Source organism: Lissotriton helveticus, chromosome 10 (genome assembly GCF_964261635.1).
Source record: "Lissotriton helveticus chromosome 10, aLisHel1.1, whole genome shotgun sequence".
Taxonomy (NCBI): domain Eukaryota; kingdom Metazoa; phylum Chordata; class Amphibia; order Caudata; family Salamandridae; genus Lissotriton; species Lissotriton helveticus.
The window spans coordinates 519,640,362-519,664,568 of NC_136071.1; the positions used below are offsets into that span (position 1 = coordinate 519,640,362).

Genomic DNA, 24,207 nt, shown 5'->3' on the forward strand with positions numbered 1-24,207 from the left:
GATCATCATTGAGCCCCACTTTATTTAATATTTACGTTAGACCGCTGGCTGCTGTAGTCAAACGCTGGGGCCTGACAATGGTCTCCTATGCGGATGACACACAGCTGGCGGTCACGTTAAGTGGAGACTCCGCTGTGGAGGCCCTCAAGTTTTGCGAGGGGCTTCGTGCGGTGGTCAATTGGATGAATCAGAACTGTCTCCAATTGAACACTAAGAAGACAGAGGTTATGGTGTTTGGTAAGCAACCTGGATGGTGGAATGATCACTGGTGGCCCCCCGAGTTAGGAATGATCCCTTCTCCTGCCATGGAGATAAAAAACCTTGGAGTCTGGCTGGATCCTACCCTTAGTTTTACCTGCCATACTGAGAGGGTGGCCGCCTCCTGTTTTGGTGTCATCAGGGGCATCAGACCGGTATTGAAATTTTTTGATGCCCCCACTAGACAGCTTGTGGTTCAGGCCTCAGTACTTTCTAGGATAGACTATGCCAGTGCTCTACTAGCAGGAGCCAACCAGGCGGAAGTTAAGCGGCTGCAGCGAGTACAGAACGCCGCTGCAAGAGCGGTGGTTGGACTGCCGAGGAGATGTTCGGTCTCAAGAACACTGCAGGCGCTTCACTGGCTCCCAGTTGCTGGGAGGATCGAGTTTAAGGTGCTCGTTCTGGCGTTTAAAATTTTAAAAGGCATAGCCCCCCTGTTAGAACCTGGGGTAGCCTGGCCTAGGGCAAGACATACATTTCAGAGGCACAGTGTTAAGGTTGCAGACCACCCAACAGTAAAACCACGCAATATCACACAAAAATAACGCTACACCAAAATATAGGAAAATAAGTACTGCTTTATAAAAATAATATACTCTGTTCTCTTATACTTTAGAATTTACAGTTCAGTACTTTACAATCAATCAAGTGAAACAATCCGCTAAAGTTTTGGGAGAGAAAACTATTACACAATATAAGCACAAGCAGATGTTATGGAATTAATAGCAACCTAATTAGCAGTGCTAACTGGCATTAAAAATCCACATTAACAGTAACTTTCATCACATTTGGATGTCATGTACATCAGTAGTGCCACCTCCAGAAATGTGAACCTGCTTCAGGAGCTATTATCAATAGAACATTGCATCAGACACCAACATTAGTATACTGCATTCAATTATGTAAATATTCCTGAAAGGTATAATGAGACTCCAGCATTAATTAACTTTGGCTACTTATAACCACTGTTGACTAGCTTCTTCACTTGTCCCCCTCTGTAAAGGAAACAGACATCATATCCAACAATATTACCCAGCTTATTAATCTGGCAACTTTATCTTGCCTCAATAACCAATGAGGCTTTCTTGTATAATGCTTAAGTACTTTGGGAGAGTTCCCCCAGTCTCAATACCACAGTCTAGTCAAACCTGTCCCTGAATTCACACTATGGACTTGTTTGTAGTATTTTAGCTGTGGGACCTTCCTGTATCGTGGTCCAGTCTCTACTACCCCAGATCCCCACCTTACTTGTAGCACGTTGTGGGTAGCTGGAGCTCACCACTGATGATCTTTCTGTCAGCGTCGCCTCCTCACCAGCCTGGCCACGCAGGAATACACATCTGCGCTGAGGGGAGGTCGCGCTGATCCGCTCCCGCTGTTAGGAGCTCTCGCCGATGTTCCTCAGTAAGGGGGGGGGGGCCGCTGGGGGTTTCAGGCGTTCACACCACGAGGCAAACGCGGGGGTTAGTATCTCTCCGCAAGCGCCGCCTCTCTCCAGACCGATAGCTTGCTCACGGGGCAAGCGCAGGGGATTAGCGGCTTTGAGGAAGCGCCGCCTCGCTCTCAACTCGCTGGCCTACTCACGGAGCATGCGCGGGAAGCTAGCGGGTCCACAACACTACCGCTGCAGACTCCGGGCCGCTACCACATTCAGGCGCTCTCTTCCCTCTTCAGTCGCTATCCCTTCCAGGCGCTCTCTTCCCTCTTCAGTCGGTGGATCAAACACCCCCTGTCTGCACTACCAGGATGAGGGCAACAAGCCCAGCCACTTCCTCAAGGCGATCGCGTCACCTTCCTCCCACACCTCACCAGGATAGCGAGCACTCGACAGCAAAGGCAGGTGAGGGGCAGATGGTGAGAGGGAAAGGCAGATGAAAAGCTGAACTAATCCAAACCCACTGGCACACACCAACCCCAGGGGGGCGACTAGCAGTCCTGGGGCAGTTGCCAGTCCCTGGACAGGGGCTGGGGGTAAAAGAAGGCACACTCCTCAATAAGTCTCATCAACTGGGCAGAGGACTGCGCTCCGCAGCGCGGCAGTCTCCTTCTCCTGAAGCTGTCCCTGTATAATTTTAGACAAGGGGCCAGCTAGGCGCCCAGGGTCTCCAGTAACTTCCCACAGCGGGGCCAGGACAAGTAACCAAAAGGGGAGTAGTGGGGTGGACCAATAAGGCAGCTTTCCAGTCCAGGAGGTCACCCCTCAGTCTAACCTTTTCCCACCCTTAGCTACAGCCTGTCCTCCAGCTGACTTCCACAGGTAGACAAAATGGCTGCCCCGCATTCCGCCTTTTATAGGCTGCCCTTCAATGGTCCAGAATGGACCAGAAGGTTCTGGAATGCTCTATGCTAGGCTATGGCCAAGTTCTGAGTGCGACAGTTAGGGCAGTTGGAAGCCACCATTTTGTGTGGTTCCAACTTTCCTGTCAGAACAGGCCTCTCGGCCTGAGGTAAAAGATTATGGGGGGAGAAAGAACACCTATCCCCTTGACCAACACCTATAAAAAAAAGTAGTAGACACAAAAATACTAAGGGTATGAGGGGCAAAAAGGGGACAAAATAAAGAATAATGAGGAGGGACTACGCAAAAAATCCAGACAGGTCTAACACGCGTCCCCCCCAGCTGAAAGTGGGGAGAACTACCCAACCCCTTGGGAGTCCTCTTCACTAAGGCGGAAATACCTGGAGAGACCGTCTGCATTGGCGTGGTCCACTCCAGGCCGATGTTCCACCCGGAAGTCCATTCCCTGTAGGGAGATGGACCACCTCAACAGCTTGGGATTTTCCCCCTTCATTTGCATCAGCCAACGAAGGGGGCGGTGGTCAGTCTGAACCAGGAAGTGCGAGCCAAAGAGGTATGGCCGCAGCTTCTTCAGAGCCCACACCACCGCAAAAGCTTCCCTCTCAATTGCACTCCACTTCTGTTCCCGGGGAAGCAGTCTCCTGGATAAGAAGACTACAGGCTGATCCAGGCCCTCTTCATTTAGTTGCGATAACACTGCCCCAATGCCATGTTCGGATGCATCTGTTTGGACAATGAACTCCTTGGAGAAATCGGGAGCCTTCAGGACCGGTGCTTCACACATGGCCTGCTTCAACTTTTCAAAGGCTTGCTGACAAGCCTTTGTCCAAACTACCCGTCGAGGTTGTTTCCTGGAGGTGAGCTCTGTGAGGGGCGCTACAATAGTGCCATACCCCTTCACAAAGCGACGGTAGTAACCTGTGAGGCCCAGGAAAGCTCGGACCTCAGTCTGTGTCTTGGGGGGTTCCCAGGCCATGATTGCCTCAATCTTCGCCTGCAGGGGCTGCACTGACCCCCTACCCACCAAGTGTCCAAGGTACACAACCGACCCCTGCCCAATCTGGCATTTGCTGGCTTTGATGGTCAATCCAGCTTGTTTCAAGGCCTGGAGAACTGCTTGCAAATGTTGCAAATGGTCCTCCCAACTGCTACTGAAGACAGCAATGTCATCCAGGTAAGCAGCAGAGAAACTCTCCATTCCAGAGAGGACCTGGTTCACCAGCCGCTGAAACGTGGCAGGGGCGTTCTTGAGCCCAAAGGGCATCACACAGAACTGGAAGTGTCCCTCAGGCGTGGAGAAGGCTGACCTTTCCTTTGCTCCATCTGTCAAGGAGATCTGCCAGTACCCTGAAGTGAGGTCAAAGGTACTTAGGTATTGGGCAGCTCCTAGCCGGTCAATCAACTCATCCGCCCTAGGGATTGGATGAGCATCAGTCTTTGTAACTGAGTTCAATCCTCGGTAATCCACACAGAACCTCAGTTCTGGTGTGGTGCCCGGTGGGGCGGCTTTTGGGACTAGCACCACCGGACTGGACCAAGGGCTGCTGGAAGGTTCTATCACTCCTAGCTCCAACATCTTGGCAACTTCGCCATGGATGCTAGCCTTCACCTTGTCCGACAGCCTGTAGGTCTTGGATTTCACTGGGGGGCTGTCTCCTGTGTCCACATCATGGGTACACAAGTGGGTTCTTCCCGGGACAAGGGAGAACAGCGAAGAGTACTGCCCCAATACCTGGCGGCAATCCTCTCGCTGCTCAGGAGTTAGGGATGGGGAGAGAATCACTCCCTCCACCGACCCATCCTTCTCTTGGCATGAAAAGAGATCTGGGAGAGGCTCGCTTTCTGCTTCCTCAGCACCATCAGTCACCAACATCAGGATGACCTCTGGCCTCTCATGGTGGGGTTTGAGGCGATTGGCATGCAGCACCCGTAGGGGATGCCGCGGGGTCTTAAGATCCACCAAGTAAGTGGCCTTACCCTTCTTCTCCAACACCTCAAATGGGCCTGTCCAACGATCCTGAAGGGCACTTAGCTCTCCAGGTTCCATCACCCATACTTTCTGGCCAGGCTCCAACTCCACCGGGTGAGCATTTTGGTCGTACCATTCCTTCATGACTGCCTGACTGGCCTCCAAGTTGTCAGCAGCCTGCTTCCACAACTTGGCCATCTGGCTTCTGAAGGCCAGCATGTAGCTCACCACATCCTGGGGAGGTTTTCTGGGAGACTTCTCCCATCCATCCTTCACCAGGCTGAGAGGCCCACGCACAGGGTGCCCATACAACAATTCGAAAGGGCTGAAGCCCACTCCTTTCTGCGGCACCTCTCTGTAGGAGAACAGCAAGCAAGGTAGGAGGACGTCCCACTTCCTCCGTAAGCTCTCCGGCAGACTTCTTATCATGCCCTTCAGGGTCTTATTAAACCTCTCAACCAGTCCATTGGACTGGGGGTGATAAGGAGTGGTGAACCGGTAGGTCACCCCACACTCCTTCCACATGGTCCGCATGTAAGTGGACAGGAAGTTGGTCCCCCTGTCAGACACAACCTCCTTGGGAAATCCTACCCGGGTAAAGATTCCCATCAGGGCCCTAGCCACCACAGGTGCAGTAACAGTCCTCAGAGGGATGGCCTCTGGGTACCGTGTGGCATGATCCACCAGAACCAGGATAAACCTGTGACCAGCTGTTGTTGGTGGATCCAATGGCCCTACAATGTCGATGCCCACCCTTTCAAAGGGGGTGCTAACGACAGGAAGTGGTTCCAGGGGAGCCTTTAGCTTCACCCCTGTTTTCCCACTGGCCTGGCAGGATACACATGTCCTACAGTATGTGTTGGACGCCGCTTTCATCTGAGGCCAGTAAAAGTGGAGAACAAGCCGTGCAAAGGTCTTGTCCTGGCCTAAGTGTCCTGCCAGTGGTATCGCATGAGCCAATTCCAGCAGAAAGGCTCGGTATTGCTGCGGGACCACCAAGGCCCTTGATGAGCCAGGTAGAGGTACCTTAGGTTCACTGTAGAGGAGGCCATCCTCCCAGTAAATATGGTGGTGTCCCGTAGCATCATCTGCTGCCTGGGCTTCAGCCTGACGCCTCAGTCCCTCAAGGGTAGGGCACTCCCTCTGCCCTTTACAGAATTCCTCTCTGGTAGGACCTCCCTCCACATGCCATTCAGCAGGGATGGGTAAATCCTCCAGAGAGTCTACTCCCCCCTCCATGGACTCCTGGCCTACCACCGCAGGTGGCCGATCTGTCACATGGGGCGTGGAAGCCGAAGCAGGCTGTCCCTGTCTCCGATTCTGTCCCTTTTTGGCAGCGGGTTGGGCCATTGTTCCAGGCTCCAACCCAGGCGAACTCCCTCTCCGGGCAGTCGCAGACCGTGTGCTTACACAGGCCCAGTCAGGTGTACCCAGCATAGCAGAATGCGTCCGGTATTCCACCTCTCTCCAAGTGTTGTGCTCCATGTCATTGCCCAACAGACAATCAACTGGCACGGCAGGGCTTACGGCAACTCGAAGTGAACCTGCAACCCCTTCCCACTCAAAGGGAACCTCAGCCACTGGATAGTGGCCCATTCTGCCGTCAGCCATCGCGGCGGGGTGGAGTACATTAGGAACAACCTGCCCTGGAGACACCAGTTGACTTCTCACCATAGTCATACTGGCTCCTGTATCTCTCAAAGCCTCCCCTCTTTGGCCATTGATGGTAACCCATTGCCCATACTTTGTAGTATTTGGGGGCACCTGGATCTTTGGTACCATCTCCCGCTCTCCCAGGGACACTAAGGTGACACCCGCCCACTCACCCCCCTTATCTAAGGGCAACTCCTCCCCGAGCGCTACACTAGCTACTCCCGGTGACTTTCCTCCGGTGGGAGGGGGTGGTCTCTTTGGGCATCTGACATCTCCCTTATAATGTCCAACACCACCGCATTCAAAACAGTGGGGAACCCTTGGCTGCTGGCTTTGGCCAGGATTAGGGTTTCTGGGCGGGTTTGCCCTAGGGGTGAAACCTTCTCCCTTACCTTGGAAATTATTTTGGGGACCTTTGGAGAACTCCTTCTTTTTATCTCCTCCCTCTTTCTTCTGGGGGGGCGCCCTGTCCGGCTTTTTGAGAATCCCCTCCAGTCCCCTTGGAGAACACCCGGGTACTTGCCCAAGTGTCCGCCTCCTCTGCAAGCTTCCGGGGATCGGTCAGCTTGCTGTCCACCAGGTGTTGGCGCAACTCGGGAAAACATTTCTCGAGGAGGTGTTCTTTCAAAAATAGATTGTACAGCCCCTCATAATCTTTCACCTCGCTGCCCTTGACCCAACCCTCCAAAGCTTTCTTGGCGTAGTCTAAAAAGTCTACCCAATTCTGGGTACTCATTTTGTGACATCCCCTGAATTTCTGTCTGTACCTTTCAGGGGTAAGTCCAAACTTTTTCACCAGTGCCACCTTCATTGCAGGGTAGTGGGTTTGCTCATCCTGCTCCAGAGCCAACAAGGTGTCTCTGCCAGCAGGTGGCATGTATTTATACAGCCCACCTCCCCAGTGAGTTTCTAAGATCCCGTGAGCCCTTAAAGAAACTTCGTAGGCGGCCAACCATTTGGCAATGTCATCACCTGGGGTGTAGCTAGCAATGACATCTTTGGGTAAATAGGGTCTGGATTCCCTGGTGTTCACTTTATTTTCGCTGCCACCATTATCAGGATTGGGAGACCTTCTTAGTACGGCTTGTAGGTCCATCTCCTTGATGGTTCGCTCATGAGCTAACCTCCTTTCCTCCCTTTCCATATCCATCCTAGCTAATTCCAACTTCATTCTCCTCTCCTCCCTCCTATCTTCTAGCTCGGCTTCAGTTAAACCCCTGTCTGAGACGCTGCTGCTTGCCCTTGAAGGTATCCTGGGACCTGTCAGCAGATTCCCACTTCCCACTTGGTTCAACAATGCAGCCTCAGTGACAGTGTCCCCGTCACCCTCTTCAGTTTCTGGTTCCTCCCTTAAATGAGCTTCCACCCATGCCCTTATGCTTGTCAGCAACTCTCCTTTCTTGGCACCTTTATTAAAAAATACCCCTTGATGCTGACACCAATCTCTGAGTTGGGCCACAGTATTGGCTTCCAGCTCTTTAAAATTCAACTCCATCTTTGCCATGGAATAAAATCACTCACAGGAGAAAACCAAGAAATGACCTGAGGTTAACCTCCACCCACCACCAGAAATAAATTTAGAAAAAACAAAATTCAAATTAGGAGGGCCGCAAGGAGAAAACTCCTGGTGTAGGTTAGTGTATTGCGTTGAATTACTAGTGAGTAGCTGCAACCAAGTCAGTATCCCACCGCTAGGCACCAAATGTTAGAACCTGGGGTAGCCTGGCCTAGGGCAAGACATACATTTCAGAGGCACAGTGTTAAGGTTGCAGACCACTCAACAGTAAAACCACGCAATATCACACAAAAATAACGCTACACCAAAATATAGGAAAATAAGTACTGCTTTATAAAAATAATATACTCTGTTCTCTTATACTTTAGAATTTACAGTTCAGTACTTTACAATCAATCAAGTGAAACAATCTGCTAAAGTTTTGGGAGAGAAAACTATTACACAATATAAGCACAAGCAGATGTTATGGAATTAATAGCAACCTAATTAGCAGTGCTAACTGGCATTAAAAATCCACATTAACAGTAACTTTCATCACATTTGGATGTCATGTACATCAGTAGTGCCACCTCCAGAAATGTGAACCTGCTTCAGGAGCTATTATCAATAGAACATTGCATCAGACACCAACATTAGTATACTGCATTCAATTATGTAAATATTCCTGAAAGGTATAATGAGACTCCAGCATTAATTAACTTTGGCTACTTATAACCACTGTTGACTAGCTTCTTCACTTGTCCCCCTCTGTAAAGGAAACAGACATCATATCCAACAATATTACCCAGCTTATTAATCTGGCAACTTTATCTTGCCTCAATAACCAATGAGGCTTTCTTGTATAATGCTTAAGTACTTTGGGAGAGTTCCCCCAGTCTCAATACCACAGTCTAGTCAAACCTGTCCCTGAATTCACACTATGGACTTGTTTGTAGTATTTTAGCTGTGGGACCTTCCTGTATCGTGGTCCAGTCTCTACTACCCCAGATCCCCACCTTACTTGTAGCACGTTGTGGGTAGCTGGAGCTCACCACTGATGTTCTTTCTGTCAGCGTCGCCTCCTCACCAGCCTGGCCACGCAGGAATACACATCTGCGCTGAGGGGAGGTCGCGCTGATCCGCTCCCGCTGTTAGGAGCTCTCGCCGATGTTCCTCAGTAAGGGGGGGGGGGCCGCTGGGGGTTTCAGGCGTTCACACCACGAGGCAAACGCGGGGGTTAGTATCTCTCCGCAAGCGCCGCCTCTCTCCAGACCGATAGCTTGCTCACGGGGCAAGCGCAGGGGATTAGCGGCTTTGAGGAAGCGCCGCCTCGCTCTCAACTCGCTGGCCTACTCACGGAGCATGCGCGGGAAGCTAGCGGCTCCACAACACTACCGCTGCAGACTCCGGGCCGCTACCACATTCAGGCGCTCTCTTCCCTCTTCAGTCGCTATCCCTTCCAGGCGCTCTCTTCCCTCTTCAGTCGGTGGATCAAACACCCCCTGTCTGCACTACCAGGATGAGGGCAACAAGCCCAGCCACTTCCTCAAGGCGATCGCGTCACCTTCCTCCCACACCTCACCAGGATAGCGAGCACTCGACAGCAAAGGCAGGTGAGGGGCAGATGGTGAGAGGGAAAGGCAGATGAAAAGCTGAACTAATCCAAACCCACTGGCACACACCAACCCCAGGGGGGCGACTAGCAGTCCTGGGGCAGTTGCCAGTCCCTGGACAGGGGCTGGGGGTAAAAGAAGGCACACTCCTCAATAAGTCTCATCAACTGGGCAGAGGACTGCGCTCCGCAGCGCGGCAGTCTCCTTCTCCTGAAGCTGTCCCTGTATAATTTTAGACAAGGGGCCAGCTAGGCGCCCAGGGTCTCCAGTAACTTCCCACAGCGGGGCCAGGACAAGTAACCAAAAGGGGAGTAGTGGGGTGGACCAATAAGGCAGCTTTCCAGTCCAGGAGGTCACCCCTCAGTCTAACCTTTTCCCGACCTTAGCTACAGCCTGTCCTCCAGCTGACTTCCACAGGTAGACAAAATGGCTGCCCCGCATTCCGCCTTTTATAGGCTGCCCTTCAATGGTCCAGAATGGACCAGAAGGTTCTGGAATGCTCTATGCTAGGCTATGGCCAAGTTCTGAGTGCGACAGTTAGGGCAGTTGGAAGCCACCATTTTGTGTGGTTCCAACTTTCCTGTCAGAACAGGCCTCTGGGCCTGAGGTAAAAGATTATGGGGGGAGAAAGAACACCTATCCCCTTGACCAACACCTATAAAAAAAAAGTAGTAGACACAAAAATACTAAGGGTATGAGGGGCAAAAAGGGGACAAAATAAAGAATAATGAGGAGGGACTACGCAAAAAATCCAGACAGGTCTAACACCCCCCCATAATAATGAATCTACTGACCCCGTATGTTCCCTCTCGACCCCTGAGATCAATGGGTCAGAACTTGTCCGTTGTTCCACGTTTCCGGTTGAGTAGGACTGGCGGCCGCTCTTTTCGAGTTGTAGCCGCAAAACATTGGAACTCTCTTCCCGCTGAAATTCGAGCACTGGAAGATCTTCTCCAGTTTAGACGTGCTACTAAAACTGTACTTTTTAATAAAAATTTCTGATTTGGCAGCTATTTGCAATGTTGTGTTTACCTTTCTGGGCGCCAGGACGCCCCTTTGCTGGGGCAGCTGTGCGCGGTACAAAAGCAGTTAACATAACATAACATAACATTAGAAAAAACAATATTGCAGTATATCAAAAGAACACTCAGCAGCTAGACCTAAATCTTGAATATGCAACACCACCAAGAACACAGTGGAAGGAGACGTAGGACCGAAGCTCTGACTATTGCTCCTCTAGAGGGCACAGCAACCAAAAATACATTAGAAGTTTTCAATGGCGTTAATGTATAGGATCGACAAGAACCCTGATTTGGAACAACAGAAACAAATCAAAGTCCCAATGAAGATAACGACGTTGGGAGGGAAGGCGTTTTACAACCCTTTCAGGAAACTACAAACCAGAGAGCTTGAAATATGAACCTTGTTCTGGTAAACAGCAAAAGGTTGATATTGTAGGTATGTAACCTCGCTCTGTGACAGGAAGAAGCCTCAATTAACCAAGGGAGATGAAATACAGACAAACGGGACACCACTTGAACTGCATCTACCATCCTTTTGGGATATAAGGTCTCTTATAAGAAAACAAAAGGACATAGAAAAGTTGCAGCTGAAAACCATCAGATCGCCATGTCCTATTTGGCCAGTGTAAATTTCCACCACACCAGAGCTAGAGGAGAATCTGAATTACAGGCCAACAAATCACAGTGCCACAGAAAAGTGTCTCCTCGTGACTGCCAGGGCAGCAATTCCCACAAACAAAACCACAGACCCTTGACACGGACATGCAAGCAAATGTTAAATGTTTGGAATACCTCAACATGAGATAACCCTCCATCAGCTCCTGGCTGAGCTTGCACCCAGAAGCAGGACACGTAACCTTCTCTCGATGGCGTGATGCAGACTGTGACTGACTCCAGGGCAGCAATGAACTATGTCAACATTAAAGTGAACCTGCGACACGCAGATCCGAAGAAAACATTATAGAGCTGAGACCACCAAAAAGGTCCTACAAGGAGTGACTGATGAAGTGGCCAAACTGAAGACCAGAATCAAAGTATTCTAGGAATCTGTTTCAGAAAGTGGAGCATACTTGGAGGTATTTACACCATAAAACGTTTGCTTTGTGGGACTACCTGAGAGGACAGAGTGCAAAAGTTTGTTAACACTTGGTAAAATCATTTTGCAAACAGTGAACCACTCTGCTTTATTCTCAAAAATGGGGCTACATAGTCCTTCAGTCCACCTCGGACGCTGGAATCACTCACTGTCAAATTTATTTAAGGGAATCTCAAAGCCACCCTACAGGCAGCATAGTGAAATCGATCTAACTCCCAATAAAAACGACACAGTGCTGTTCGCACAATTTCACACAGATGGTAAAGGAACAAAGAAAGAGCCTGAATACCATAAACCGGAGTCTTAGGAAACTGGACTTTAATATACAATGCACTTGCTGGCAAGGACCCATGTGCTTGCTGAGGGAAAGTTGAAAAGCTCCCTGATGCCAGAGGAAGAGTGGGACTGACTGGAGGGCTGGGCTCTAGGGGTGCCACAAATGAACTGACGGGTGCCCAGCTGGGTAGGGAAATAACGAATCATGGTGGTTTCGAGGTAAGGAGGGCAGGCAGGGTGACCTATCAACTCCCAGTGGGACACTCTGGACCAGAGGTAGGATCTAATGCTGGGTCTGCATGCAGTTGGAGACATCCTGAGATTGACAATGTGCTGAAATTAACTTCTTGCTTGCGTTTTGGGACATCACATTTGTGGCTGGTTGTAGTCCTTTTATGATCTATATGTGACCTCTGGTGCTCCAAAGGAACTTCGTTCTGGGGTGCTAGGAATTCCCAATTCTGGGTCCCAGGGCCTGAATGTGGCATGAGAACAGTCTCAAATGAATATATGCCTGGAAGCAGCATGATTAGCGATCTGGAATCAACTAGCTATCACCTTACATTATATTGTACTTGTGAGCAGCTACAGGAGTCAACTAAGAACACGTCTCACCTCTAACACTTAACTGAATTTTATTTTTTTACTGATTTTCCTCTCATGTTGGAAGAAATATGCAAAATTTATATTGCAAATATTGCCGGATTTAATCGGAATTCTAAAATATGTATTGTTTTGCTTGTCGTAGCAGAGAAACTAAGCTAGCTACTGACTTCAGTTGCACAGTAAAAATACAATAAATATAAATACATGCTTCCTCTAGATCGTAGAATCTCTTGAGAGGAATACATTGTTCTCACTCAAAATCACATCCCCACAAAAGTGTACAGTGTATTTTACCACATTCCACTACAACTGTACTTAAGATGTATTAAAACGCTAATCTTAACTCGTACCATACAATGTGGGATGAGTAAAGGAGCACTGTGCCTATCTAGATAATATTCGTTTGGTAATTTGTAATCTAGCTAAAACGCTAAACGCATTACATCACTTATGGAAAACAATGCAGAACAGATGAGCTCTCTTCTCACCTCATTACTCTCAAGTGAGGCCTCATTGCTAAGACCTAGTGCTTTGGCCAAGCCTTCGCTGCTGCTACTGCTGCTCCGGATTGTAACAGCATCATTCGTGAAGAAAGCGTTCTCTTCTTGCGAGGAATGGTCATTTCAAGATCACCAAGGTAAAGGAGAAAAAAACTATCTTTAGATAAAACAACAACATCACATTTGTTTTCACCTGGCGAGTTTCTTAAGGTTTGATTTTCTTCAAGAGGAAAGACATATAAAATCTTTAAAATGTGTTGGCCTACAACCCAATCCATTTTCTAATCTACTTTCAGGTTGGTCCATGAAATAAGGATTGTTTACTACATGGCCAACAGATCCCATGAGGCAGACCTCTAGCATAAACCAAGTCCATAATGCTCCATGAACTCCACCAACAGTCCAAGCCAAACACCCAACCTAAATTAACAGCAGACTACAAAATAACCTAGACTCCAACTAAAAGCTTTGTTTAATTTGTTCCATGAGCTATTGTTTTAAATATATGGTTATCCACTCAATACATTCAGAAGCAGCAATTTGACAGCAGTACAGCTCGAATTTGTCCATTCACACACTGTAAAAGCAGCACTACCATACAACAAAATAGCATGAGAATTAGACCAAAGAGGCATATGTGGTCAACAATTACCCTTCTTTCGCACATGCCATGTACACGGTCCATTTCCCAAATCTTTATGGAAAGCTCTCAGCTCCGATGCCTGAATAGACTGTAGCTAACTAAAAGTGGATTTTTTTAGGCAATCACTACAATTGACACTGGTGATCAGATCATCAACAGGATTTGCCAACACATCAAAATCAAGCTCAAAACTTATTTAACATGGGATGCTGTGTAACTGGTTTAGGGTAAAATGTATTTGGCCTTTGACAGCCGCACCGAACCAAAAAAAATGAAATGGAGGCTTATGGGACACTGCTCCGCATACATGTGTGCAGTAGTCTCAGAATACAGAGGTCATCAATAAACTGATATAACGTGCTTGAGTATGTATTGATTACTTTGCAAACTCACCCTGTCCATCATGAGTTGTTAGGCACAGTCCTCTGCAAATCTCCTACTTCAGGCCAAATAGCACTTGTAACATTCTAGGTGCACACTAAGCTGCACATATGGGAAGCTAAAAGCATTATCTTTTGGGCAGTAACCCAAAAATCTTAAACATGAGACCACTATGTTTTACTTTGAGAAAATGCTCTCAACATTAGTATATTTCCTATAGCTCTGAGACAAAAAAAATCTCACCTCTAACATTGGTTCTATTACTTGAACTTATTTGTCTAATTCACATGCGGTCAACACCGGTGTGTAACTGATGCTCAAGTAAAGCGCTCCAATATGGGTAAAGTTTACACTATATAAAGCAGCGAAATAAATAGAGAATCAAGGGGCAGCAGGTCCCACAAAAAAAAGGCAGTGACAGGAAGTTAAGCAGCCTGTCCGTACAGGAGGAAGGCCCCGTGCAATTACTATGGATTAACAGGTAAGCAACAGAGGACTTGAACACCTCTGCCGCCAGTTACGCTGTTGTTCACCCTTCTTTTATTGGCTAGTACAATGAGGATCAGCCTTAATATTTTTAGAAGGTAAACTTTTGCGGGCACTTGTAAAAATCACTGGATTTTTACAAAAGTGCGGATTCCGTAATTATTCTGCTAATCACAATATCTTGGGGGATCTGATAAGAAGGTAAGGGCTCTAACGTCACCTGAAAACCTTGCAGAAATCAGATCATACTTTTTAACAGAGTTGCAATGGAATGCTTGTTTTCAGTCAAATGAAGTATGTTCTTCATGTCGTTTCTATCAGACAATATAATGAGCTCACTTGTCATTTCCAGAGCTGGGATCCACAAAGCCACATTTGAGGATCAAAGCAGACCTGCTCTGCAACTTCTGTCATTCTGATGTACCTGGCAAAGTCACTAACTTTTCCCCTCTCTTAATGTAATACTAGGTCACGAAACACACACGGGTCAATATAATTAAAATCTAAACAGCTGCCACATCTAACATTTCAGTAATGAGTCTAATGCACAGTATCCTGAATCAGAGGAGCTCCAGCAGCGTTCTTAGGGCTTGCTTAGAGATAGCTATTGGCTGTGTGTTGTGGAAGACCTATTGTGAACAATACTTAAGAGTGGATTTTGGGTCAGCCGACTGCTTGCTGTTTCTCACCGGTCGCCGACGTCACAATGTCACATTTTAAAATTTTATTTTTGGGAGGGCCTGGCAGGTGCAATTTCCTATTTATATAGTGTGCTTTTGTGCACGTTTCAATATTTTTTAACTTACTGCTTTAAGTCAGATGTCTGCCATCTTGAAATGGTAAGTTAAAAAGAAGAAAAAACAGAAAGGTCCACCACAGTGACCTCAGTGGTATGATGCACATGGGAACATGTGTGTTGACACATGCACCCATGTGCATACATCACCAAACTGGTGCTACTGTAGCCTCAAAGCATAGATGCTCATGCGGGATGATGCATGCGCAAGTAAAAAAGACTGAGGTGGTATCAGTTATTTATAATTTTTATTTTTCTAAGCTATTAGTAATAACCCTTTTTCCCAAAAGCGAAGCCAAAAGGCGAGACCTATTTAATCTGCCAATGATTGTTAATCAAAGTCGTGCTTGGGTTAATGTGGCATTTTACCTCTGCTGCTACTGCTCTCCACATCATGGTCATTGATTGGCGAGGTTACGTCCCGGTACCTGATGTCTCCTGGATCTAACACGGTTTCGTCTTCATTGTTAAAGGTAACATAGCCGTGTAGCGGAACTTGCTCTGGAAGTCATAAAACAAAAACCAAATATTCATCATACAGGAGGAATTGGGTACAAGACGAGAAGAATTGCTCCCCTATAATAAACTATTGAAACTGTCAACTTGTGGAAGGACAGCAAACCACTTCTCAAACAATTCCGTCAAGCAGCTTGGCCGATGCGCACAAACTGCTGCCAGGTAGTTAGCACCACACTCCAAGCACCGCCTCCATCAAATACATTCAGTTTGAGATTTTCAGCAGGGGCACCGAGGGTGGGCTTGAAATGTAGACAACTTGTTCAAAGGTAAGACAAGATCTTCGGGGATTTTTCTGGTCAAATATTATGACCATTATCTGAGTACAGCTGGGTTGGGGAGCACTCATTCAGTAGCTATGGTGAGCTGTGGCAGGTTTTGCTGGACCCATCGTATTTTAAGCTAGCTTCAGTCACATGTCTAGGAAACATGTGAATTTCAGCCAATGCCAGACGGAACAAACTCAGTTTTAAAATCAATGATAATTTATCTGCTCAGAACTGCTGGCTTCAAACATGTTTACATATTTTATTTGTTCTGTTTGAACTATCAAGGATAGCTACCTAGGTAAACAAATACAATCACCAGTGTTACTGTTGATTGTAAAACGGCACCACTACTCCACTGACCATCCTCTCCTTGCTGTGAAACGCCTGCGTCAGTTGTTTCTGTGGTAAATGAAGATGCACAATAGCTAGTAGTAAAGGTCAAACAGGATAAGGTTTACTCTTAAGGTAGGAGTCTCAGGTTACAGGTAAAGAAGGTAGTAAAGAATAAGGAAGGCCCCACCGGGAGCAGCATCCTTGCTAGTCAGCACACTCATTCTAACTGGCACTCACTCAAACCATGCACACATCAGCATTCTATTACCTCACAGTCACACTGGCTGAGCAGCAGGGGACATTTAACTAAGGAAAGATTGCAAGGTAAAACATGAAAATACCACAGTTTCCCTCCTCTCAGACCTTTCAATTTCCACTTCTCCTCGTTCATCATCTAGATACCGCCTTCACTCCTCCTGTCCTGTTTCTTTTTCCTGGTTAAATGTAAATACTGACACCACTGCCTGTAGGGTTGTTTGATGTAAAGAACATCAACACTCCGCTGGGTAGTGTAGTGCTACACGAAAATCTTAAATAATTATCATCTATGTAAGGAGCACGTCAACATCCTGGGACACGTACATATATGGTATTAGAAATGGATAGCGTTATATTCCCCTTTGAGCTCACCACGTATACAGACATATAGGAACAAGAAAAACAGCAGCCTACAGAGGGGTGTTTGTAATAAGATTAATACTGTTTGTCAATGCGCATGCTGAATACTACTTATGCATGTGCATGTTCTCGCTCTTACTGTGCATGTATTTCTTACTGTTCCAGCATGCACACTTGTTCTACTGCATGCGCACATCATACAGTTATGCTGAATGACATGTGTACTTTTGATTCTGCATCCTCATGCATACCAACTCCTCATCGAAGCACGAATGACAATAACGGTCATTAGCATCTCGCACTTCCACGAGGGAGGATGCCCTCCAGTGGTGATCACTTTCTTAGCTAATAAAGCTTTCTCAAGATACCTTAAGACGTCTACTTCATTTGTCGATGTCCATCCCAACATTTAAGTGCTCCTCCACCATGGCACAGAAATGGTTACTAGACGCACATATTACTGTGCTAGGTGGCTGAACCATGTGTTGCCAGCAGCTTTGCTGCTGGACACTCCTATGTTTAGTGACAAGCAAGTACAGCAAAATTATTGTTTGCCATTATTTGATTCATTTTTTAACCAAACTTATTTGTTTCACATTCTTTTCCGTATTCTGCACTGCAATACTGCCATGAAATGGCCTCAAAATAAACACTGTGAAATGTAAGCTAATTTGGTTAGGGAGGCAGTGGAGAAAACGGAGGAAATTTTACCTGGAGGGTGCAAACATGGAGGAAATGTGCACTTTCCCTTATTTATGTCTCCCACTGTCTTATTGTTTGGCCTGAAAGCCATGTTGGAAGCTCATTATAGAAATCTGAAGAAGCACCTTGCTATGTAATTCTAAACTTCGCTAGAGAACAGGAAATAAATTCTGCAAACACATCAAGAAGAAGGTTGAGGCTAGGGTGGGAGTGCATAGAGGGTATGACACCAATATCTGGTGCCTAGATAAGCGCGAAGAAAATACTGGCCCTTACGGACGGACGTTTTGGAACAACAAGCTTGGACAATAGAGAGGCGTTCTAAAGTCTTGGAAATGGACGCTAGCTACAATTCAAACAGCCCAGGAGAGATCACGTAGGTATAAGAACATAACATACTTATTACCTTCTGGGAAACATATGCTAAAAACCTCAGCAATGATTGTATCATTACAGACCAAAATATGGAACCAAAGTCGGCTATTACTTTTTCAGGGGCTATAAAGAAGAAAATTGCTGCTCTGCCTCAGGATTTTAATCTCCAGGCACGGGAAAAAGCACTCAATCACAAAACTATCAGAAGTGTCGGATGCCTTTAATTTTATGTAACATCTTTAGGCAATCCACAGGGACGTGGACTTTCTGCACACACTAGGAGCCAGAGCTTGCCAGTTGGCACGGTCTTGATGGGAAAAAAACCAAGCAGATTCTACTACATGTACATCTTCATTTTTTGAGTAGTTGCTCACTTTAAACTGAGATTTAGGATAGGGCTATCCTCAATCATAGCCAAGGAGCCTCTTCTGTTTGCTAAGTGAAATCACAGAATTAATAATCAGGGTAATGGTGAAATGACTAAGAGAACACTGGTGTTAGCTGCATCAAGATCTAAAATCAAAGGAATACAGAACAAAATATCAGAAACAATGGAGCAGTCGTTAAGTCAGCGACTTTATGTTTGCAGGAAATTGTGTTAAAATATTGTTTTAAATGTTTGATGCTCTTTTTCCTAATTTCTAATTTTAATGTCTGGATGAATGTTCAGAAGCGGAATGTTCTGATACATATTCTAAAGAATCTTTTTATACTGCACACTTTTTTAGAGACAAAGGCAAAACGCTTAAAAAAAAACCAATCTATAAAATCATGCTATAATGCAATTTTACTCAATACGTTTCAAAAACTCCGAACCTTGCACAAAATTGTTAGACTTGTACTGTATAAGGGAAACAAACAATGTGTGTGCCTACAAAGATCTAAAAATGTATTTGCCAAGCACACAAAACATGGTAAAACAGCAGCTTTGACAAAGCTTGTACCAGCATTGTAAAGGCTTTCTTCAGATAATAGGAGCGCGTGAATTCGATCAGCTGTAACGTTAAGACTATACCACTGAATTTATGAAAAGCTGGGTTGAAAGCTTTCACTGGGTATTAAATAACTGAATTATAACATCACAGTCCCTTCCCCATTGAAATGTATTCATGATGTGATTTTTTTGTTGTTGCAATAAACACATAACACCCTGCATGCCTCATTTACATTCTGTATCACATCTCTAGGAAAAATATGTAACACAGTTTGTAACTAAATTTGAAGAAGTTACAAATGTCTGTTTTCGATTCCACAAATCCATGAAGGTAACAGGCATTTGATTTTTATTTTCAAGGTGGTGTGTTGCGACACACAAATTCTACTCTAATTACTGCGAAGAGGTTTCAGGTCATGTGTTATACCTTCAGGCAGTCCTGGCTTTTTTTTTATTCATTGTGGAGTATGCTGGGACATGGAAGCTGCAGGTACATTAAGCACAACAAATGTGAATTGATTCACAAACCTTTTTTCCTCAAGTGTGCTTTACTCTTGAAGTTCAGAAGTAATTCACTTACAGACCTTGATTAAAATGCCACTAATCACTGAAGAAAACAAAATCCCTTACGCTAGGAAAAATATAGAATGCAGTCTGGAGCCTACACAAATATACAAAATAACCACCCTTGGCACGCACGAACCACCTGCAACAGGTGCATACAGGCATATGGCTAAGACCCACAAAGACCAGAAGAACAAGTTACTTACCTTGGATACTCTAACCGCAGACCCCTCACTTTGTGAATATCCCTAGGTGCCGGACTTGATCCAGAAAGGTCAAAGCAGAGCTGTTACAGTCTAGCTGATGGCGCTGTGTGACTCTGCGTCAATGTTGTTCCACTCCTAAAGTGGCGAACTGAGCCACATATAAGCGCCACCCATGCGCACGGCTGGCAGTTTCTTTCAGAACGAGCTCAAATGTGGAGTCTATGGGCAAATTGAACAAATCATTGTGCAGATTCTTAGATTGGGATCTTTTTAGATGGAAGAGACCATACCACAGAACAGGGAGGTGGGAGGGCAATGAAGAATCTGCAGTTAGAGCATCCACCAGAACGTATCGAAGGGAAGTAACTAGTACTGCTAGAGGATACTTCTAACTGCAAATTCCACTACTTGTGAATTAATTTATACCAGAATCCGTACCTTCCAAGGTGGTTGATCTGTGGAACTGCACAGACAAAAACGTCCCGCAGGCCCAGGTGGGTAAAATGGCCAGCTCTACGGACATGATTGTCGAGGCAGCAGTGTTTAATTAATGTATGCACTGATGGCAGTACAGCTACCTGAAAGATATCCAGGAAAGGCACTCAGTATGCCAACACAGTGGTAGTAGCTTTAGCTCTGGGGGAGTGAGCCCATGTAGGCCTTCTGGAGGATGTTTATTAGTAAACGCATAGCAGATCTTAATGCAGAATACTATCCATTGAGAGATGGTCTGTTTCTGCACTGCCATGGCCCTTCTCTGCCCCAGAGAACCCAGCAAAGGCCTGATCATCCACTCAATGTGTTTCGTACGATTGCTGTAAAATCTCACTTGGGGTCCAAACAATGGAGGCCCGCCTTCTCTTTCAAGGAGTAAGGCGGAGCTAAGAAGGGTGGAAGAATGATGGCTTATCCGACGTGTAGAGGCATCACTACTTTTGGCAGGAATGCCACTCGAGTCCTGAGCACCTGTGTGTCTGGCAAAAAGTGGTATAAAGAGGCTGAACCGAGAGGGCCTGAAGTTCACACACACGGTGTGTGAATGTTAATGCCACCAGTATGAAGTATTTTAAGCTGAGCAGGCACAACAAGCAATGGTGCATTGGTTCAAAAGGAGTAGACATCAGAAAGGTGAGGACTAAGCTCAAGTTCCAGTGTGGCATTATAACAAGTGTTGCTGCTAAGTATTTAAAAAACACATCACAACTGGTGATTTGACAAGGACAACTGAGCAACCAAAAATAAAAAAGCCTACAGGTAACCCTTAACTGTGTTTTGCTGGGCCAAAAATAAAGTGAACACCACCACAGCCGACAGTTTTGCCTGCGAGGGGACTAAATGCCGGGTACTTCACCATCCCACAAACTAGTCTCAGCGCCCTTCAAATACAGATTTTGTAGATGGGTTTCTGGCCGCTAAGATGAGATCAACAACCTTGTCCGGAAGATCTAAAGAACTCAACTGCTGCAGCTCAATTTCCCTCCATTGACTTGCAGATTGTGTAGACTCGGGTACAAGACCCTGCCCTGTTGCTGCAAAAGGAGGTCTTTCCTGATCTGAGGGCAGATGCTCAGGCCCAGAGGTTTCGGGTATCACTCTCCTGGCCCTATCCAGTGCCTTGCGGATGACTTACGCTTGCTCATTCCTGATTTTCTTCAGAACTTAGGGCAGGAGAGGCAGCAGCGGGAAGGCATTCAGGAGTCCTGTTCTGTAGTCTATATGGAATACATCTCAGGAAGAGGTTCCTTGGGAACTGCAGATCGAAAAAGTGCTGATACTGCATATTTTAGCAGTGGCGTACAGATCTAGCAAGGAGTCTCCCCACTGTTGGAAGACGTCCTGTGCCACCTTCAAATGCAATTGCCATTTGGGGTCTGCTAAGCGTCACCAACTGAGTTCATCCACCATGGTCCTTAAAGATCCTGCCAGGCAGAGTACTACCAGGGAAATCCCCATATGATCCAGCCAGCTTCAGAGGTGCACGGCCTACTGGCACAGGATCTTGGACCCTAACCCACTTATTGCAATACCTTATGCCAGCGGTGTCATCCTTGAGAACCTGCACACAACCTCCCAGCCCGTTTTAATGGCTGACAGGAAGGCCTTCAACACCAAACCAATAGACCGTAGCTCAAACAAGTGGATGAAGAGTTGGGTGTCTGCTCCACAAGATAGCTCTGATCTCAAATGCCCTCCTCAATGTAGTAGTGACATGCCTGTCACCACAGTCAGCTTCCGGTGAGGTAGGAAGAGGGGTGTAATGGACGCTCGTCTAACTACAGTTGAGCAGCCACCACTGCAGATCTTTTGCAGCCTCCTCTGACACTGGATGGACTCTGGAAAGGTTGCCCATTGTGCTAGGCCCACTGAGACTTCAGGTCCCACTGCAATGCACACATGGCCCATCTGAATTATGGGTGAGCAGGATGCAGGAAGCTAATAGGTCCAGATGCCTCGGAGCCATCCTCACTGAGAGGCAGAACAGAGTTTGAAACATGAGGATCATAGGACAAATGTCCTAGACTCAGTGATCTGGATAAAAAGCTCAAAGGTGTACCCTATTTAGACGATGCAAGGGAGCATATGCAAAGGAATTAGTTGTGACTTTGGCAGGTTGATCGAAAAACAAAGTAAAGAGGTTCGCTGTGTTAGGTGGTCCATGACGGACTGTTGTGAGCATGCTTTCAATAGACCCCCTCGGAGGGGCAGCGACCATCACCTGAGTGAACACTCCCAGGGCACTGGTCATGCTGGATTAGACTCCAAAAAACTGAAGTGCTTGCGACTCATTTTGAACTTCATATAGCACCTGTGATCTTGCAGGACGGGGATGTGAAAATAAGCATCCTGCAGGTTCAAAGCACCATCTAGTCTTCAGGACCCAGGGCAGAAAGAACCTGGACCTTAGTGAGCATTTTGAATGAATTGACGCAGAAAGACATTGAGAGGTCAAAGGTCAAGAATAGGACTGAGGTATTCAAGTTGCTTCTGAACAAGGAAGTAACAAGTCTCCAATTCAAATGCCAGTACTCTTTCTACGGCTTCTGTGCCAAAAAAGCCAGCATTTTTTGATGCAAGACGTACAGATGGTCTTCCGTCAGGTTTTCTACCACAGGTGGCAGTGATATTTTGCTACTACCGCAGGAAATGGCTAAAGCTCCCTTCCCAATGCATGTGTGCTGCTAAGGGCGCACTTTCAGGGTTTTGTGTTTTTTGCTGGATGGGCGGAAGACTGGAAAGAATACTGCCCCTGATGGCCAGACAGTCTGCTGAAACCACGGACTCTACCTCAAGAGGGCTGGGAAACCTGTGTTGGTGGGAGCTGGGGCCGTCAGTACACCAGGTTCCTGGCATAACCACTAAAAGGGCGAAATTACTATGAGGATTGCCTGACTGCAGCTTAAAGAAACAGAGAAAGTGCAGCAGTTCTGCTTTTTTAAAATCGTTCGAAGGATGAGTCTGCCTTTTTGCAAAATAGATGGGAGCTGTTGAAAGATATGTCAGTTAAAGACGCATGGATGTCCCCGGAGAAGCCAGTGGGCATCATCCATGTGTAGCATTGAAACACCATGCTAGTTCCTATAGACTACCTAGACAATCTGTGGTGGCCAGGCTTGAGTGGATGCTAAATTCTTAATCATTCCGACCATCTTGAATGAATGTTTTGGGCTAAGGAAACCAATAAGGCTTCTGGGACTGCAGGTATGCTCTCACCCACTTTGTCCCAAAGTGCATGGGTATAACGTCCAAAGAGGCAGCTCACATTAAGTGACCTCAAAGCAAGATTGGCCGAAGAGAACATATGCTTGCAAAAGTATCCACTCATGATGTATTCCTATGAGGGAGAGTGGTTGAAAAAGAGTTAGGGTTCACTCTACTGGTGGACACCTGCACCACCAAACTTTCTGGGGTCAGATGTTGGATCACAAAATCCACGTTACCTGGGACACCTGACACAGAGTTGTAGCGTACCACCTGCTGGCACACAGGAGCACTACATCGAATTTTCCTTAACATAACTGTTAATGCCTGCCCATCAATCTTCTCATCTTTCTTTGCTGGGATATTGCTAGAGTCAATGGGAGTAGCAGCTTTCCTGTGCTAGAACGTCTCCCTATGACCTGCTACAAGACAGGTGCAAAAACTACTCTTTAGAGGTCAAAAGGCAGATACCCATCACACCAGTTGATGAAGTTTCACATTGTGGTTCTAAATCCTTGGAGTCATGGATTGGTCTATTTACCTGATGGCTGCTCTCATTCACTTTCTAGACCACTGAATAAAGACATGGCTGTGATTGTTGCATGTTATCTAAGAGTACAGAGATTAGCCTTTGAATCTACCATACCATTATAAGAGATCACATATTAACAAAATGTTGCCCAACTACTTCTGGCTGCCAGCCATTGTGAATCAGTTAGATATATACAGACCATTAGCCCTCCAGAAACATTTAGTTTAGAGAGAACTATTTGCCACCTTTGGGTCTTCATGCCGGTTTCAAATCTCCCTGTAAAGTCAAAGGATTGTGGGGAACTCTGCAAGGTTGAACACAGTACTCTTCTTGTGTACTTTCATGTCCCCAAAGATGTCTGTCAGT

At 46.5% G+C, this 24,207-nt stretch overlaps 1 protein-coding gene across 3 annotated transcripts in view; it reads right to left on the bottom strand.

The window, feature by feature from the left end:
- Positions 1–24,207, bottom strand: part of ANKS3 (ankyrin repeat and sterile alpha motif domain containing 3) — a 134,093-nt gene that overhangs the window by 37,694 nt on the left and 72,192 nt on the right. For 2 of the 3 annotated variants that reach the window (XM_078663033.1, XM_078663034.1), the window contains exons 8-9: positions 15,463–15,594; positions 12,776–12,891 (exon numbers count right to left, since the gene is read on the bottom strand). In XM_078663033.1, the coding sequence (XP_078519159.1) occupies positions 12,776–12,891; positions 15,463–15,594 (248 nt within the window). The remainder of the gene's footprint in view (positions 1–12,775; positions 12,892–15,462; positions 15,595–24,207) is intronic. The other variant, XM_078663035.1, reaches the window with a different exon arrangement.